The sequence below is a fragment of the Sciurus carolinensis genome, chromosome 7 (assembly GCF_902686445.1).
Source record: "Sciurus carolinensis chromosome 7, mSciCar1.2, whole genome shotgun sequence".
Taxonomy (NCBI): domain Eukaryota; kingdom Metazoa; phylum Chordata; class Mammalia; order Rodentia; family Sciuridae; genus Sciurus; species Sciurus carolinensis.
In genome coordinates, this window is record NC_062219.1 from 5,333,360 (window position 1) to 5,352,326 (window position 18,967).

An 18,967-nucleotide genomic window follows, 5' to 3' on the forward strand; every position below is an offset into this window, starting at 1 on the left:
TCTAGGTCCTATTTTACTAGAATTACTTTGCTGATCTGAACTACTTTGTCCTTAAACAGAGAAATCCACTAAGCAATTTCTAAGAGGATGCCTTTTAATCTAAACTGATGCAGACTTAACTTCAGAAAGTATAGTGTGAAAGTATACTGGAAGGAGGGTCTGAGAAAAAGAAACTTCACAGAAAATCTTACAGAATTCATTAACCTGGCTGGCTCTGTGTCTTCCTACTTTTCTGCAACTTTTTAACTTATCCAGTTTACACAGTCAAGGATTCTATAGACCTTTTCGCCCTATTCCCCAACCAGGACAGAGTAATCTTTACATCCCATCATTCATTCATTCTGTTTAGTTTTGGTTATTTTTTAGCAGAATATAAAATGGCCTTTCATTTTCAAATTCAATTAAACATTTATTCAAGACTTGCTAGCTGGTAAGAAATGAAACAGATATAAGGATTTAAAAAAAGAAAAAAAAGGAAACTTCCTGCTCTCAAGAAGTCTGTGAAAATGCCTTTTCTCTATTTGCTTCCTTGACTATTTCTTAAAATAAGTTCCGACTACTCATAAAATAGCTGTACTCTACACAGATGTTTTTCAAATCAACTCATATGCTAGATATGCATTATATATTTCAAACATGGCCCAAAAAGTCTGGAAAAATGCATTGGAGATACTTTAGCACATCAAGTAGGTAATTGGTTCTGACCCTCTGTCCTTTGTCAAACCAGTTGGTCTACCTTTTCTGACCACTTCGAGAGCCTTTTCTGGCACATCCTGTCCTTTTCATAAACCTTGCTTACTGGAACCACAGCATCAAAACTATACAGAAAAATTCTATCACAGCTAATTAGGCCTTGCAAATATTACTTGCTAAATTAAAAAATATTTTTTAAACTGCATGAAACCCAAACATTAAATCTGTGAAACAAAATTTTCTTAATCTTAAAAAACATCACTATCTTCCTAACAAGCAACAAACAAGTTGAAGTGCGTAACATCCAATTGGGAACTGTCAAGGTCGTTCCTTCTCAAAATGCTGTAAGTAGACAATGGAAAAAAAATTAATCATAGCAGCTGCTTTGTCTACTGCAACCAATTTCCAAGTTAATATCCTTTGCCTTGCATTAAAATTCATTCTGTGTTGATTTATCATGCCAGTTCTGCAGCTTCATTCAATTAAAACAATGTCACAACACTTTCAAAGAATATCATTTCAAAGTCTGAGCTAAGCACAACTTTAAAAGCCTAAATAAGAGAAAGACCCCCCCCCCCAATAAAAAAGGTATTCATTAACCCCACTGTTTAAGTGCAGGCATTTTCTGTGGCTCACTATTTATATTTCTGCCAAGTGGCATGTTAAAGAGGTTTACAACAAACATGTCTAATGGTATTCGCTGTTGCTCACTACATTCTTAATAGAAATATTTCTTCCAATGATAAAATGTAAATTATGAAAAATCTTTCCAGTGACTTTTTAAGGATTCTATAAAAACTTCCTGTGACACATTATCAAAACTGACTGATAAAAAGTGGATTTTCAAAAGCATCTCAGTGAAACCTCTAAGAACTACTGAAGAGTAATCTGCTTAAAATTTTGTAATTAAAAAACTATTAAAAAAACATGCACTTTGTTTAGATCAATAATTGTTTGTAAATATCATGTCTAAAATTTCAAGGTGACTTTAGTAGATTCCTTAACAACCTTACTTTATCTCGCATAAGTAACATAGTACTAAACACAAACACCCAAAAGCATGTATGTGGGTAGTTGTTAATGAAGGCTTACTTGGCAGAAGACAATAATGCACCTCCTCTAATCTAGTAAACTCACTAGTCAGTTTAGTTTATATGTGTTGTATTAAATGAGAAAATAATAGTGAGCTTATGAGCAGGACAGCTGTTTTTAGCTTAAAATATCAGAATGAATACTGCAAAATATCTTTTTGGTTTGGGAGAAAGCAAGTTTTACCCTTTTCTACCTTTGTCATTAATTTTAGGTAAGCAGCCAAATATGTCCCCAGAGAAATAGCTAAATCTACACATTACATAATTATTATTGGCATCATATGGCAAAATCTTTCTTATACTAGGACTTAATGAACACTTAGAATTCATGGCATGTGAACCACAAGCACTTCGCAAGAAAAATCTTACCAACCTATGTACATAAAGGCACTGATGGCTGCTGTACGTAAGGAAAACTACTAAGCAACTAAAAAGCAAATCTGAAGTTATAGCATATAAATTAAGATATCCTATATTAAGGAAAATCTTCATTTTTTGAGTACTGATGTAACAAGGTAACAAGCTAAAATTTAATCAAACTCAGGTGAATAAGATAGATGATTATCCTTCTAGAAGCTAACTAAAAGTTTATCGGAAAAAAATCTTAACCAATTTAATAAAAAACATGAAGCCAAGGAAGGTCAACAGGGTTTTATGACACAAGCAGGCGACTATTTGAGAAAATAAAGCTGGAAACTCCATACACTAGGACTTTTAAAAGATTCCAAAGTACTTTTCAAGCCTTATTTGTGTTATTCCTCCTCCTTCAAGCCACAAAATCAATTCGCTATTCTGTAAAAATGGTAGAGACCTTTTCTTCTTCTAATACTTTCTTTTCTCCTTCCTTCCTATCAAACAAGTAAAACTTCCTCACCCACAATACTGAATGCAAGCGTTCGATCTGCAATTTCCCTGTTCCTTGATTTCCTGGAGACAGGCGTTTCTCTCATCCAAAGTGAGGAAGGAGACCACGGCACCCAGACTTCACATACCCTGGCCCCAAGGTTCATTAGGATCCACATGTTTCTTGCAAGTCATTACTTTAAGTCAGGCGCAGGCTCTCTTAGTTCAGTTTTGAATTCACAGTGTTTTACAAAATATATAACATGAAAACAAATGAAATTAAATCTAGCACCAACATGACACCCAACAAGTATCAGATTTGAAACATTTCAGATTTGCAGATCAGGAACACCAAGTTTATTACAAAAGCCCCAAAATTCCAAAATATTGAGGGGGGAGGGGAATTGGGATTTTTAAGTTTTCAAAAATTTGGATGGCAGATTGCCTGATTGCCTGGAAGTACGTAGTGCTACAGGCCAAAACAAAAGAAGATAAAGATGAAAGCAAAAATAAGAGAAATAACAACAGAGAAGAAAATTAAGAGCTTGTTTTTTAACAAAATAACAAAACTGACAAAATTTAGGCTAGACTAACCAAGAAAAAAAAGAACGTAAAAAGTAAAATTATAAATAAAAAAGAAGACACAATTGATACCAAGAAACAATTGTAAGATATTAAGAGACTACTATGAATAATTATACACCAACAAACTGAACCAAGACTAATAAATTCCTAGAAACACACGACCTACCAAAACTGAATTGTGAAGTTATGGATAACCTGACCATACCAATGTGCAGTAATCCAAAACTTTCCAATAAGGTAACACCCAAGGACCACATCACCTCACAGGTAAATTCCACCAAACACTAAGAAGGATTACACCAATCCTTCCCAAACTCTTCCAAAAAATTCAACAGGAGATTGTACTTCCAAATTCATTTTACAAGGCCAGAAGTGCCATCATACTAAAGTCAGATAAGGACACTATAAGAATTTAGTATCCTTGATGAACAAGTATGCAAGAAACTCCAACGAAAGAAAGCAAGCGAGCAGGAAAGCAAGCTAATTAGCTAGCTGGAATCTCTTCCTCTAAGTTCAGGAACAAGATATGGATGCCCACCCTCACCACTTCTGTTCAACATTATACTGGAAGACCTAGCCAGAGCAACCAGGTCAAGGCCAGGAAATGTAAGGCATTCAAAATGAAAAGGAGTTAAATTGTCTCTGTATGCAGATGACATGATCTTATGTAGAGAAACTCCTAAAAAAATAAACAAACACTAAAATATGGATAAAGGGACCAAATGTCGACAAAGTGCTCTCCAGTGGTTCATTAAAAAAAAAAAGAGTATGATAAAGCAGGTGGAGGAAAATAATAATTGGGTAAATCTGGGTAAAGAACCAACAGGAGTTATTGGAGCTATTCTAACAACTTTTCTGTAACTATAAAATTATATAAAAATAAAAACATTGAAAGTTGTTAAAGGGGGAAAAATTTCTAAAGACCATCAAAAAAACTTGGAATAATCAAATTCAGGAAAGCTGCAGGGTACAAAATCAAACACATAAATATCAGTTGTGTTTTTATATAGTGACAACAAACTATCCAAAAGAGAAATTTAAAAAATAATCCCACTTTCAATAGCAACAAAAATTAGAAAATACTTTGAAATAAATTTAAATCAAGGAGGTAAAAGATTTGTACACTGAACACTATATAACACTGATAAGAAACTTCCTCAGGAAGATGCAAATAAAGCAGAGATAAGCCATGATGATGAATTTGAAGAACTAAGACTGCTAAAATGTTCACACTACCCAATGTGATCTACAGAGTCAAGGAAATCCCTATCAAAACTCCAATGGCATTTTTCACAGGAAGAGAAAAAACAATTTTAAAATTAACATGGATCCAATAAAGTCTCCAGGTAGCTAAAGCAATCTTTAAGAATAAAGGTAGAGGCATTTTCTGGTTTCAAACTGTTACAAAGATATAATAATTAAAACAATATGGCACTGGCATAAAAATATACACAGAGAACAAGCACAGAACAGAAGCCCAGAATAAATAAACTCATGAATTTGTCCGTTAATTTTTGGCAAAGGGAATCAAGAAAAAGTACACAATGGGGAAAGGACAGTTCTTCACCAAGTGGTATTGGGTATCCACAATATCAAAAGTTGGATTCCCACATTTAAAAAAATGAAACTGAACACTTATCTTACACATACAAAATTTAAGTCAAAATAGGTCAAACATTTAAATGTACATGACCCGAAATTGTAAAACTCCTACAAGAAAACAGTTAAAAAGCTCTTTAACAATGGCCTTGGCAATCATTTTTTAGATATGTTATGAAAACAGGCAACAAAAACAAGTAGAACTATATCACGGTAACAAAACTTATAAAAAGAAAATAATCCACAAAATTAAAGAGCACCTCACCCTTTGGGAGAAAACATCTGTTCATGCATTTGATAAGGGGTTAATATCTAGGCTATATCATGATATTACCAACTGAATCAAAAACCACCTAAAACCAACCGGAATTAAAAGGAAACAAATGGCCTGAATACATACTTTTCCAAAGTTATACAAATGTCCAACAGACATATGAAAAGGTGCTTCACATCACTAGTCATTAGGGAAATGCCAATCACAATTACAATGAGGGGCTGTGGTTATAGCTCAGTGGCAGAGCACTTCCTAGCATGGATGAAGTACTGGGTTGGATCTACAGCACCACATAAAAATAATAAAGTCATGAAAAAAATGTATTTTAAAAAACACAGTATCACCTCACTTGTAACGATAGCTATAGTCGAAAACACAAAGGATGCCAGAGTATTGGTAAGGATATGGAAAAAAGGGAATCCTTGTTCAATGTAGATGGGTATGTAAATTTGAAAGTAATATGGAGTTTCCTCAAAAAATTAAAGATAGAGCAACCATCTATATAATCTAGCAATGCCACTTCTGGGTATATATCCAAAAGAAATAAAGTTAGTATACTGAAAAAGATCTGAACACTCATGTTCTTCACAACTACATTCACAATAACCGAGATATGAAAACAACCCAATATATCCACCAGAAAGATGGATGCATAAAGAAAATAGAATACTAGTCATAAAATAAATCCTTTCATTTTCAGAAAAATATATACCTGGAAGACATTATGCTAAGTGAAATAAGTCAGACACAGACAAATCTGCACTGATCTCTGTTAGGTGGAATCAAAAGTCAAACTCACAGAACACAGAACAAATAGAATGGTGGTCGGTGGTTGAATAAGGACTCAAAAGACAAACTTTCTATCTCAATTGACTTGGAAAACATTTGCCTACAAGAAATAATTCTTCCCTTAAAAGAACTCCATCTTTCAAGTGTTCTGAATACTCGTTCCTTTTGGTACCTGCATTTTTGAGACTATGAAAAGGCTTATTAGTTCAGAAATTTAAACTTTGGAAAAACCTGAGCTAACAAAACATATTGGTAAATTGAAACTCTATGGAGAATACCTTCTAACATCCTAAGAAATTTAGTATATCCCACACCAAAAAGAGCCTATTAAATATGTGGCACATAGCAAGTCTTCAATACACCCTTAGAGAATAAAATAAAAAGTAAACTTAAAAAAAACCCAACAACCTCAAGTCATGAAATCTGGACTTCACTGAACTGATCCGGTTTCAATTCTAAAGCAAAAATAACAGTTTCTCTACCTAAAACATAAAGACATGTTCTATATTATCAAAGCATATTCCTAAATTAAAACTCCAATATAATCTGAGATAACTCACAACTCTACAAAATAAAAATATACAGTAACCTTATTAGAAAACTATCTTTCCTGAACAAACTATCAAAGCATATACACAGATCCTATTTTCAATAATTAAATCTTCTTTCATAATTAAGACCATATCCGAGCAAAAATCAAGGGTTACCCTGGGGTATTGAAAAAGGAGATTTTTGCAAACCATTAAATTTTGATTTAACATCCATTTGTTGTTCAGTAAAACAAAGATGAAAGTAGTTTATGTCAAGATTGCTGAAGGCTCTTGGTTAATCCCCGAACACAATTTAAAAAAGCAAACAAAGACCTACAGAAAGACAACTGACTGCATGGACCCCTCTTTAACCACCTCTCCAAAACAAATGCCAGCTTAAGAGCTCATTAGCAGGTGACAATCCTGAAAAAGAGAAAAACTGTCAAACAACTCTGACTAACCCAGAAGCCTGACTGGTCAAATTTTACCTGCAATTTCAGGAAAATTAAATAGAAAGGACACTTAGAACTCCTCTCCCCCACTAAAACAGATTATTATGAGTTGAGTACCTTGTACCTAAAAATTTACTGGACTGGCATCTGTATCCAAAAGATGTGAAATCCCAATTGGTCTGATGCCTAAAACTGACACCTGAAATGTCTGGGCATTTTGGATTTTCAGATTAGGGATGCTCAAGCCCTGTTATAAGGGAGACTACAGAATGTACCATGAATGACATTACAAACCTTTACTACCAATCACAGTTAGCAGGCCGGGATCCTGCGAACTAGGGAAAAACAATTTGAAAGTCATTTATCCACCTTACAAACCCTGTGACTCAAAAGATGCATTTCAAGGATATAATTCAAAATTAAAACCCATATTTAAGACATCAGATAATCAGTTTTCACCACACAATTCTTTGAAAAAAAAATCTAATTATAATTTAATCACTGAATCATAGAAAAAAATCTAATCTTTTCAAGTATATGCAGGATGACTCTAACCTGTAATTGCTAGACCCTGCCAATATCTGGAACATATATACTAATCTGGTCAATCCTACAAAACAATTTATAACGACCCAAAATTGGTAACGAGGCAACTTTATTGACAACCAATTCATTTGAAACACAGCACCTTTTACTTAATGTCAGTTATAGCTAATTTCATTGGTACACGTTTATAAGCTCTCCATAAATTCAAACAAGTCCATAATAACTTAACCAGTCAAATTACCAGTTTGATGGTCTAAATAAAACTTCAACCTTCACGTCTATCATTATCAATATATGATAAACAGTCTAAAACGTTTCATGCAGTATGTTTTATCTTTTATCTAAGACTGAGCTCCCTTAAAAATACTTATTCTTATTCGTGAGCATACAAACCATACTGAGCGTCTATCAGATGACATACATTTTGTTATCTTTATCTCTCCAAACAATTCTGAGGTAGACCTTATAACTGTATAGAAAAAAAGAGTCTAAAAAAACAAGACATGATCAAAGCTAATATGATAATTTCAATTATTTTACTGCGAATATTTGTTCGTCCCCTTCTCATGAGTGACTTGATAAGGTTAATGCTAGATTTCTTGACTTCAGCATTACTAACATTTAGGGCTGTGTAGTGGTATACTACCCTGTGCACTGTAGGATGTTTAACAGTATTCCTGGCCTCCACCCCCAAAGTACTGGCAGTTATCTGCCCCTCTCAAGTTGTCAGCCGCAACTATCTCCAAATATTGCCAATGTCCCTGAAGACAAAACTGCTCCCAGTTGAGAATCACTAAGCTAATGGAATACTAGCAGATGGAACAAAGCAGAGGTCTTACACATGCTTATGAAATTTGGCTTGGTTCTGGCATTTCAGTGATCTACAAAAAGGACATGCCCCTCCAGCCCAGCAGGAACATAAATATACAAGACCTAAATTCACCTACCAATAGCCTACATCAACAGAGGCTCAGCTTCAATCATCAGAACCTCAGCCAACACACAGATCCATGAATACAGAAATGAATGTTTATTAGTTCAAGCTACAGTTTTAGGTTGTTGTATTGTGAAGTATTACTATGGCAACTGTTGACAAATTCAGACAATTGAGGGTAAACTAGGATTCAAAACCTAGGCCTGTCTTGACTCAAACACCCACTACCGTCTATCTTGACTATATCAAGGAATTTCTTTAAACAAAATTAATATTTTCATCCCTAGATTGTGTTTGGTACAGAATGATGCAATGAAAGCCTGCTTTTTAATTTATTAATGTGAATTTTAAAAAACTTTTTAATAACACTTTCAGTAAGATTGCTCATATGAACTTCTCATTCCTACATCATTAAACCAATGGTTCAAAAACAGGATGGGCATGATACAGTACTACCTCATTTTTCAGGTTCTGAATCTAAGGCTTCTTTCTTTTATCTATCACAGAGCGCTACAGAAAAAATTGGGCTGGAGCTGCAGCTTGGTAGTAGGAGCTCTTGCCTAACATGTGAGAGCCCCCACATTCGATTCTCAGCCCCACATAAAAAATATAAAAATAGATAATGAAATACTGCCTTCAACTTAAAAGTTTGACTTCTATAGTAGCCAAATGCAAATGACAAAAGGATTAAAATATTTTCTCATGATATTTAAAAGAATGAGCTTCATACAAATGTGCACAATGAGTATTTCCTGGGCATCTACCATTTATAAGACACTGTTCTAAGCACTGAGACTATAACCCTGGAAAAAAAAAAAAAGCTAACAAAAAACTCCTGGCCGTCATGGATCTTCCATGCTGGTTAACAACATTTACAGAGCATTGAGGTATTTTCCAAGTGCTTTACATACATTAACTCATTCAGTCTTGATAATCCTGTGAGAAACTTAGTATCTACATTACTAGTGGAGGACCTAGTTACAAAACAAGTGGCAGAGCTAGCCAGAGTCTGGGTGTTGGGTTCATACTTCTGACCATTATGCTACCCTGTCCCTCTAAAGCTTTGATAATAAAAACATTCTTTTTATTCCAATAGGATTAACTCATTTGTGAATGATGAATGAACGCTTGTGAAATCAAGCTTTTATACAGACAAGGGAGGAAGAGATGCATACAAAATGATCTCTAGATGTATTAAGTAAAGACTAAGAAGAAAGCATATTCATTTAATGTGGCCAATATTTAATGCGTAATTCTGAAATAAACTTTTCCCACACTGCCAAAATCAACACAGACTCTCCTGGTTTCATTTTAAGACTATTTAACTTTTCCTGAAAAAAAGTAGAATAAACGTCCTCTTATATGCTAGTCATTACTCTATATTAGTTACCTCCAAGAAGAAAAACTCAAACTGTGTATAGATTCCAATTGTGCTAAAATTAAATGTTTGTAAAAGGAATTTTAAATTAGGATATTAAAAAACTTATCTGGATGATCAAAACTGTTTTGTATCTACTTCTCTCCTCCTTTCTGGGGTACCAAAAGCATTATCTAAAATTAGACCTCGGCCTGCCTGACACCCAACATCTGGGTGTCTGTCTTCAAGCTTCGCATCTCTATGAGTACTGTTGAACCCCACCTTCTCCAAAGCTATTCCCCCCTCAGTCTTTCCTGTCTCAGAAACTGGCAATTGCACTACTCCAACTGACCAAATTTGGCCTCTGAGCCATTCCTGACTCACCTCAAACTTCATCTATCACCAATCCTACCAGTTCTAACTTGATAATATGCAAAAATCCAAATCCCTCTTAAATCTTCTAGTTTAAGTCCCTTCCCCTGCCTCATGACTAGTTTTCCTGCTCCCCCAACCGTACCCAGTCTCTCCACAAAGCAGCCAGAAGGAATATATCAAAAACTCAGTGTGCTTCTGTCATTCCTTGGCTAAAAACATTTGAATGACTTCTCCTTTCACTCTGAATAGCATTCAAAATTCCTACTGGGCCCAAAGGCACTACAGGTAAGGTAAGGCTCCTCTGCTAACCTTCTACTTGCAAAATCCACCAGACAAGGTCACACCTGAGTTGCTGCTCTTCCTTTTCACTCTGCCTAGAATGTTTTCCCCTAAGTGGTTCTTCTCCATCATTGTTCTTGTATGTATTCTTATTATTTTATAAGAGGTTCTTTCCCTGATAACCCCTGAAAATGAACGGCTCCCTCCCATTGTCACTGTTCATCTATTTACCACACTTCATGATTCTCCACAGCAAGGACTACACCAAAAAGTATATATTCATTTGCTTACTGTCTGTGTCTGACCCTGAAATGCCCACTCTACAAAAGTAGGCACATTGTTTAGTCCACTCTCTCCACCTCCTGGAACAATGCCTGGCAAAATATCCAAGCCTGTGATCACCCACCTGGCAGCCTGGCTTATTCTGATGAAGGCAAACTTACAGCAGTAATTCTAAAACTAGGCACACATCAGGATCATCTACAGGACTGGATAAAGGGGAGTTTGAGGCTAGGGGTACAGCTCAATGGTAGAGCACTTGCCTGGCATGCTTGAGGCCTGGTTCCATTTCTAGGACCAGGAAAACCAAACAAAAAAAAACAAAACAAAACAAAACAAAAAGCAAAAGAACAACCTAAAACAAACAACAATAAAAAACCCTACAAAGGTGGTAGGGGGACCAGATGCTGGGCCTCAGTCCCATAGTTTCTGACTTAATCTGGGACAGGGCTTGAACATTTACAAGTTCCCAGGAGGTATGGATACTTGGGTCCAAGAACCATAAGTCTGAGAATCACTAATTCACACAATGTTTAGTTCCAACAAGTCAGCAACACAAGCTGATCGTGGCAAGGAGTTACTACTGGTAAAGGAAGGAAAGGAGCAAAGAGAAAAGATGCCCTCCGGACTCATCCCAAGTGCTCACTTAGAAAACTATATAAAACATGTCTTTTAAAAAAATTAATTAAATAAAGGTTTAAAAAAGAAAAAAAAAAAAAGGGCAAGGCTTTCCAGACAAAACCTTAAACTCCTGCCACTAAAGTTTCTAGTAATGTCATGGTTCCTGCCTTACTTTGGCTCTCCAATTCTTCCTTTAATTCTTTGAGCTGTCCAATAACCTTCTGACAAACTCCTTTTTGGTCTCTTATCCAGAACCATTTGTATACTGGCAACCAAAAATACGCAGAGAGCAAATGCATAAAGCTTTAAAGATAACTGTACTATAAATGCAAACTGAAATACCAAAGTTTTTCCCATTAATCCAATTTAAGGCATTTATCCCCATCTGCAGACTAGTATTCTGTCTAAATAACTAATAAATCTTAGATCACATCACATTTTTTAAAAAATTATGTCAATGTTTTCTTCTACTTGCTTAAGTATTCCAAAACTTAGCAGATGTTACCATTTTTCCTTAATTTATCCAAAAGTTATTGGATAACTTATTGATAATTATATGTCAATATTATGGGGAATATTGCAGTGAATGACAAGGTTCTTGTTTTATATATTTTATATTCTACTGGGGAGAAACAGTAAAACAAACATGAAAAATGCCAGATAATAAGCAATACTACAGAGGGAAAAAAAAAAAACCTTATGAAAAAGTGAGTAACCGGATGGCTTCTAGGTAAAATGTCCAGGGGAAGCCTCACCTTCAATGAAGTGACATTCAAACTTAAATCCCAAAGACAAGAAGCAACCAGCCAATAGAGATCAGGGTACAGCTAACAAAAGGCTCTTGAGGCTGGGAATAGACTTAACTTATTCTGAACAGCCAAAAGAAGGCCAATGCCACTGCTATGTAGTGAAAAAGGGGAAAATCACTTATGATGAGGTCAGAGAAATAGAATGAACCGTATCAATAGGGCTTTGTAATAAAAGGCAGAGAATCTGGATTTATTTAGAAATTAACTGGTATAAGACAAGGAGATCATTCACAACAAGATGCTTATAGAGAATAGTTGAGTAATGGACTAAGATGGGGGGAATAATCAGATTAGAAATAGTTTCCATAAAAAATGTTAGAGCTAAAGGCAATCTTATATTCCAACACCCCATTTTACAGAAAGGACTACTGCTCAAACTGTGGCTTCTCTGAGGTCAGAGTAAAGACAAATGGTTGGTTAAACTCAGTGCTTTTTAACATTTGGGCCAAAGTTCCTTCCGTAATTCTTGGCCTCATTTTGAAATCCCAAATAGTTCTTTACCAGGGGCATTTCCATAAGCGACACAGCAACAATCAAATGGAAACATATTTCAAAAGATATAAATTATCCATATTTCTAGTCCTCACATAAACTTTCTTAATCAGCTTATAATGCTTAAATATTTACCACCAAATTTCTCTTCCCACAGTATGTGAAGCAGATAAAAATTGAATAAAATAACAAAATATACTTACATCTGGGTATTCTTTTACAGGCACATAAAGTTTCTCTTGTAACTGAACAATAGGTCCCACAGCATCAGGCAATTCTGCACTCCTTTTCTCTGTACTGCCATTTAATGTGTCATTGTACATGTCTTTCCGTACTCTGCTAATTTCTGTTAAAAGTAAAAATTTTAAATGTGTTAGACAAAGAAATTATTCTTGTTAGTCCAGGAGAAAAGGGGGAAGGGGGTTGAGGGGAAGATTTTATTTACAGTGTTAAAACTTCAGTGAAAAACTGATGGCCTACTCTGTCACTCTCTGGATTAAGCCCATGTTTAACAGACTAATAACCTTATTTAAGTTCTACCACTAATCGAATTTATAACCACCAAATAAAACATCTCATTAAAACTAACTTCAGAGCGCAAACCCGTAAGCAGTATGACGCAAATTTATTTTACCTCATTTCTCCATGTTAACTGAGGCCAGTCGTTCCAAACGACCACTTCATCAGTAACTATGAGAATGCCAGCCAGACGCAACACACACCAGAGGCTGTTGACACCTCAGAACTAAGTTCCTGGAAGGCGGTTTAAACTGGACCACCTTGTTGTATGTTTTAGATATCTTCAGAATATTCAGAAATGTCCACAGGTAACAGGTGGCAAGTTTAGCAGAAGTCTAAGTTTGACACACAAATTTAGCAGCTAAAGCAATGAGAAGAGATATCTTAAAGAAGGTAAAGGAGAAGGGAAGACTAAGGAAAACAAGATCTGAACCAATAAGAAATTAAGGTAGATATAACTGGGAAAGAGGTGTCGTAGAAACTAAGGTGATCAAAAGTATCAAACGCTACAGAAACATGGTGAGGTAAAGAGCAAAAGATGGTACCCTGGATGTGATCACTAAGCTATTGGAGATCAAGAAGTTTCAAGAAAAAGTCAGCAATGGAAATCAAACTACACTGAGTTACTGAATGAAATATTCAGAAAGAAATTAGAGATACCCCAAATCAATAACCTTAAAAAAAAAAAAACCTATATTATAGTCCCTAGGCATAAATATATACTTAAAGAAAAATGTAGAATTCTATTTCACTAGATGAAGTTTGTTTTTTTTTTGTTTTTGTTTTTTTTTTTAAGAAAATGGATTTCATCCAAGAATTATTTGTTAAGCTATTCTATGCTACAGGATAGGTTCCCACTGGAACACACTTGAGTTGTCATTATTAGGTTGCTAGCTGAATGCCTATGTAACTGTCTGCCATTCTGCAGATTACTTCCTCCTTGGGGAAAAGGCTCACATCCAAAAAAAAATTTTTTTTTAAAAACATCTTTTATTTTTAAAATATATTCTATACATCACCCTAAAATGAAATTCCAATCTACTGATATTCAGGAACCACCAACTATGAATGCACTCTTTAATTTTCCTAACTACTTATTTAAATCTGTTTCAGTTAAGTAAAATCCAACACAGAAAAAAGGTGTTATCAAAGGTATTTTTACCCAGTTATAAAATCTTACTTTTTAAAACTTAACACACATTTTGCTTCAGTAATAGCAATATTCATTTTATTATAAATTTATCTCTGAAATAACAATTTGCTTATTGAAGCTTACCAAAAGTTTATCTTTAGCAAATGAAATCAACAAAAATTAAAAACGAGTACCTTGGATTTGACTGTAAGGGCAAGACTTTTTCTTTCTTAACATTCTTGTATATTTCTAGCTTTATCATGAAAACTTTATCAAATTAGTGTGTAGCTTAACCAAAGGGCATTAGAAATAGTTAATGTAATTAAATAACACATGTATCCTTTCATCCAGAAGAATTTATATCATAAATGCAAGAACAGTTCAAAATTTAACTATTTGTTGTTATAAGTAACCTCAGTAATATAACAGATTAAGGAGAGGAAAATAAAAATCATGACCTTCCAGGTAAACAAACTTTCCAAACTTAAAAAAATAAAAAGAACCAAATGTAAATGATTAAAAAATTCAGAAGGCTATATTAAAAATACACATAAATACATAGAACCAATAACCTTCATAAATATAAGCATCCGGTTAGATAATAATGTATTTACCATTAGGTTTTACTTCTATAAATCATTGATTTTTTTATTATTATTAATAACTAAAAGTTCCATGACTTCTGTTACCCACTGCTTCCCCTGAACCCAGAATAGTGCCTAGAACACACAGTCCTCAACAAGAGTAGATAGGTGGGTAAATGACATGGGATGGCATTAAAACTAAAGAAGTTCTGATTTCAGCTCTCAAAAAATTTATCCAATATGGGAGACAGATAATATGCGTTTCTACCATGATTTTTTTTTTCAGTCTCTAACATGTATCACAAAACTTAATAACTGAACACAAATTATGTACAAGACAGTTCTGTTGGGAATGAAAAAATAACCACGACCAGTTCCAGTCCCTAAGGAATATACAATCTAATTCATACCAGCTGAGTATTATCTTTATCAAGAGTACCTTTCTAGCTTGGAAATATCAGCAATTTCTGGGGTGCTATTTAAATACTCATGTCAGGACAAATTGATTCCAGTTCTAATAGTAACTCTTCTGAGATTTGAGACAAGACTCTTATTTAACCTCTGTAAGCCTGTGCCTCCTATCAGTAGAGGTCAATTACTGAATGACTCAACTGAACTCACTGCTTCCCCACTTTAGCATGCAAGAACCACATTTATTATTTTCTCCTATATCCCCATGTTCAAAACTTTTCATCCAGTAACCAGCAATTCGAGCTTATGTTAATATTATGCTATCGAGTTGATACAATTACAACCACTATTACAATCACTATTACAGAAGCATGCAATGGGGTCTGGGGAATGCTTTAGTCCTTGCCTAATTGGTGGGTTAACATGCATTCATTTCTGAAACACTGGAATGCCTCAGAACTACTGTTTTTGTTATTGCACAATAATACTCAAATATTCCCCCACCTCCATATGATCTTCACAACCTGCAGAAGTGCTTCAGAGAAATAAAAGTTCAGAACCATTAATACAAAAATTCCTACTACAATAACCCCCCTCAGGCATGTATCTTCTATCTAAATACCTCAATATCAAGATAATTTGTTTTTATACTGCTCTGAAATTCTTAAATGTTTACAAATTTGTTTTATTGAACCAAAATCCACACTCCTAAAATGTCATCCACGGACTGCCATTCAGCAGCAGCCTCACAAATACTTGGGAAGTTCCTTAACATTTAAACATTTAAGTGACCTCTTCTAGAAACTATGCAACATATCTTTGTACCCTCCCCACTTTTTCAAACACACTCCCTGTGTCGAAAGTCCCTTTTAAGATGTAGGACCCTATAAACATTCCATGACAATAGACTGAGGCTGTCTACCTCTGGTCCTTGAAGGATCCACTCCCCAAGTAGTGTTAAGTACTCCATTACTTTCTTGGCAAGTACAACACACTGAGATATTTTGCTGCTCATGTGAAGGTCAGTCTCTACCATTTCACATATCCACAATTGTTCATTTGAACATCAGCAGACAATTCAAAACAATTTTTTTCTGGTTGTTTTCTAAATACATATCCCTTGTACTGATGTTAAACAACTGACCTTTAGAGCTGAACAGTTTGAGTCAAATATCTAACTGCAATTTCAAAGAGCATATTATTTTATAAACCTAACTACCAAAACCTAAATACAACAGGTGCCCCTTACTAACTACCTGATGGAAATCTCTACCCACTAGACCCAACGCTTGAGAAAAATCATCGATTTGGAATCTATGGGTTATGCCATCAAGTTTAGAAAAAAGATTTTTCAGCTTTTAGGCGTGTTCAATAACTAGGTAACCCAATTTTGTGTTTTCTTAAATAGATAACTCAGTGATCACATTTTTCCTCCAAATTTCAGTGTTGCAGAAAGCTATTTTTGTGTAAGCCTGAAAACTTGATCTGGTTATACTACTTAATGTCTCCTCAAATTTCTCTGCTTTAATTATCTTCAGTTTTTATTTCTTTTCTTTTTCGTTTGGAGCTCTTTTCATTTTATTTGAATCAATAAACGTGCAGTCACTCCCATGTTCCCTAAAAAATTTTACACTCTTTCTTTTACAATTGGAATTACTGTATTAACAACCAAATCAATTATTCTGTACTAAACTGGAATATCGGAATCAAGGACAACATGAAGAAATATCAGAGAACAGAAAAATAAAAGTAGCAAAATCTAAATTTCAAAATCAAGCAATCATTTCACACAATGAATAAATAGTAAATAGCTAAAGCTATATATAAATTTAATACTACAAATGTTAGAGACCAGGTAAAGAATAAAATGTAGGCTTAGTTTACTTTATGGTTTAGATTTTTTTCAATAAATTTAAGCCAAGAAAATGAAATATGAAAAATATGTACTCAATCATAAATAATAAAATCATTAATTATATACAAATAAAATACAGTAACAAAATATATAAAAATATATTCGAGTTATAACAATCCAAATTACAAGAAGAATTTAAGACACTGAAATTTTTTTTGGATACAAAACATATTTTATAATTCAGTATTGTGGTAGCTAATTCCAATTATTCAATGGGCTACCCTGATGTTATACACATAGGTATTTTATTTGGGCTCTGTCTGCTTTTTCTATGTGCATTATAAAATTTATATCCATTAAAATGGTTTTCCTTATTCTAATACAGTTGAAGCTCAAATATAGAAATGAAAAGGTTACAATGTCATTTGATCATGACTTTCTCTTTTTAAAATTTAACATTTTCAATTAATTTATTTAGTAAAATAAAAGTAAATTACTTATACACATATGCTTTGATACATGGTATAGATTTTATAAGAAAAGTTAAAATGATAGCATTCATCATTTCAAAGTTATGTAAATGGACTCTGGTGTTTCCTACTATCTGCAATACACCTAGTGCTAGGCATTAATAGGCTAACACAAAGAACAAATAAAATTTCAGTTCTTAACAAAGTACTAGTTTTTCTTCATAGTATACTTATTAAAATTAAAATATTTGGAGTCTTTTTAACCCCAAAATTAGAAAAAATTGCTGCTTCATAAAGTGGTGGCTGTTACAAACCATTATGTATTTAGGGTTAACAAAGAGCTCTCTATAAAATCAACAACAACAACAACAACTTTAATTCAGAGTTTACTAAACACATGGGAAATATAAAAAGTTATTCTGAACACAGAAAACCCCATGAACTATCATTTCACTGAGATCATTCTAAGTCACATTCACAAAAGTACAGAAAGCAAATAAAATTTAAAAGCAAATCACACAGATACAACTATTAAATGGAATATATCTTGCTTACTCTAACAACCACATAATTAAATCTGAATTTTTTTGAAGCAACCACTTTCAAACTGGTAGGAAAACAAAATAAAGTCACCAGTAATTCTCTAGAGGGGCCTTATTGGGGGTTAAATTGTACTTCTGTACTTCAGAATTCCACATATACAAACTACAAAATGAAATTCACCATAACCCCCTTTATACTGCCAAAATTAACAACTGTGCAAATTGTAGACAAATTTTGCACAGAAAAAAAAAATGAAACAGATCTTATAACAATATTAATTATATTTCCCTGTCACTCTCAGCAGAAGTTGGGCACAATGGAAGGTATGGAACAGTAAGCTGTACGTTCCTGGAAAGGTTCTCTCGTAGGCCTGCATAATCCAATTTATATTTAAATACTTGTAGAGACAAAAGACATCACTGCCATGCAGTCATCATCTCTGGAACTATTTAGCTTTCACGTTTGACATGAATTTGTTTTAAAACAATCACTTATCAGAAGATTACAAAAATATTCTCACGAAAAAGGGAGAGAGTATCTTAGGTCAAAATGCTGTATATGATGGTGGATTCAACATAATTAATAATAGTGTAATAATGATTAAGTTACTGACTCCCAAACTCTAAAAATAAACCAAAGGCCTATGTGGTTATTTTTTTTTTTTTTTTTTTTTTTACATGAATCAACTGATCTTCACTAGAATGTGAAACAGGCTATGTATTAACATACCCACTTTCCCATCCACAAAAGAAAAAAAGGAAGGGAGAGAATAAGGAGAGAAGGCAGAGAAATTAAAGAACTGATCCAAGGTCACAGTTAGTCCAACCAGCCTTATTTAGGAATTCATAGAGGATTTCTTGGAATAAAAAGCTCTTAAAATTCATCTTAAGAAACGGTAATCAGAG

The 18,967-nt window shown here is 34.0% G+C and overlaps 1 protein-coding gene across 8 annotated transcripts in view; it reads right to left on the reverse strand.

The window, feature by feature from the left end:
• The window catches only part of Qki (QKI, KH domain containing RNA binding), a 133,211-nt gene that overhangs the window by 85,705 nt on the left and 28,539 nt on the right, over positions 1 to 18,967 (reverse strand). For all 8 annotated transcript variants that reach the window (XR_007109583.1, XM_047559439.1, XM_047559437.1 and 5 more), the window contains exon 2: positions 12,752 to 12,894. Coding sequence is in view for 7 of the 8 variants with exons in the window: in XM_047559439.1 (XP_047415395.1) it covers positions 12,752 to 12,894 (143 nt within the window). In the remaining variant the exon portion in view is untranslated. The remainder of the gene's footprint in view (positions 1 to 12,751; positions 12,895 to 18,967) is intronic.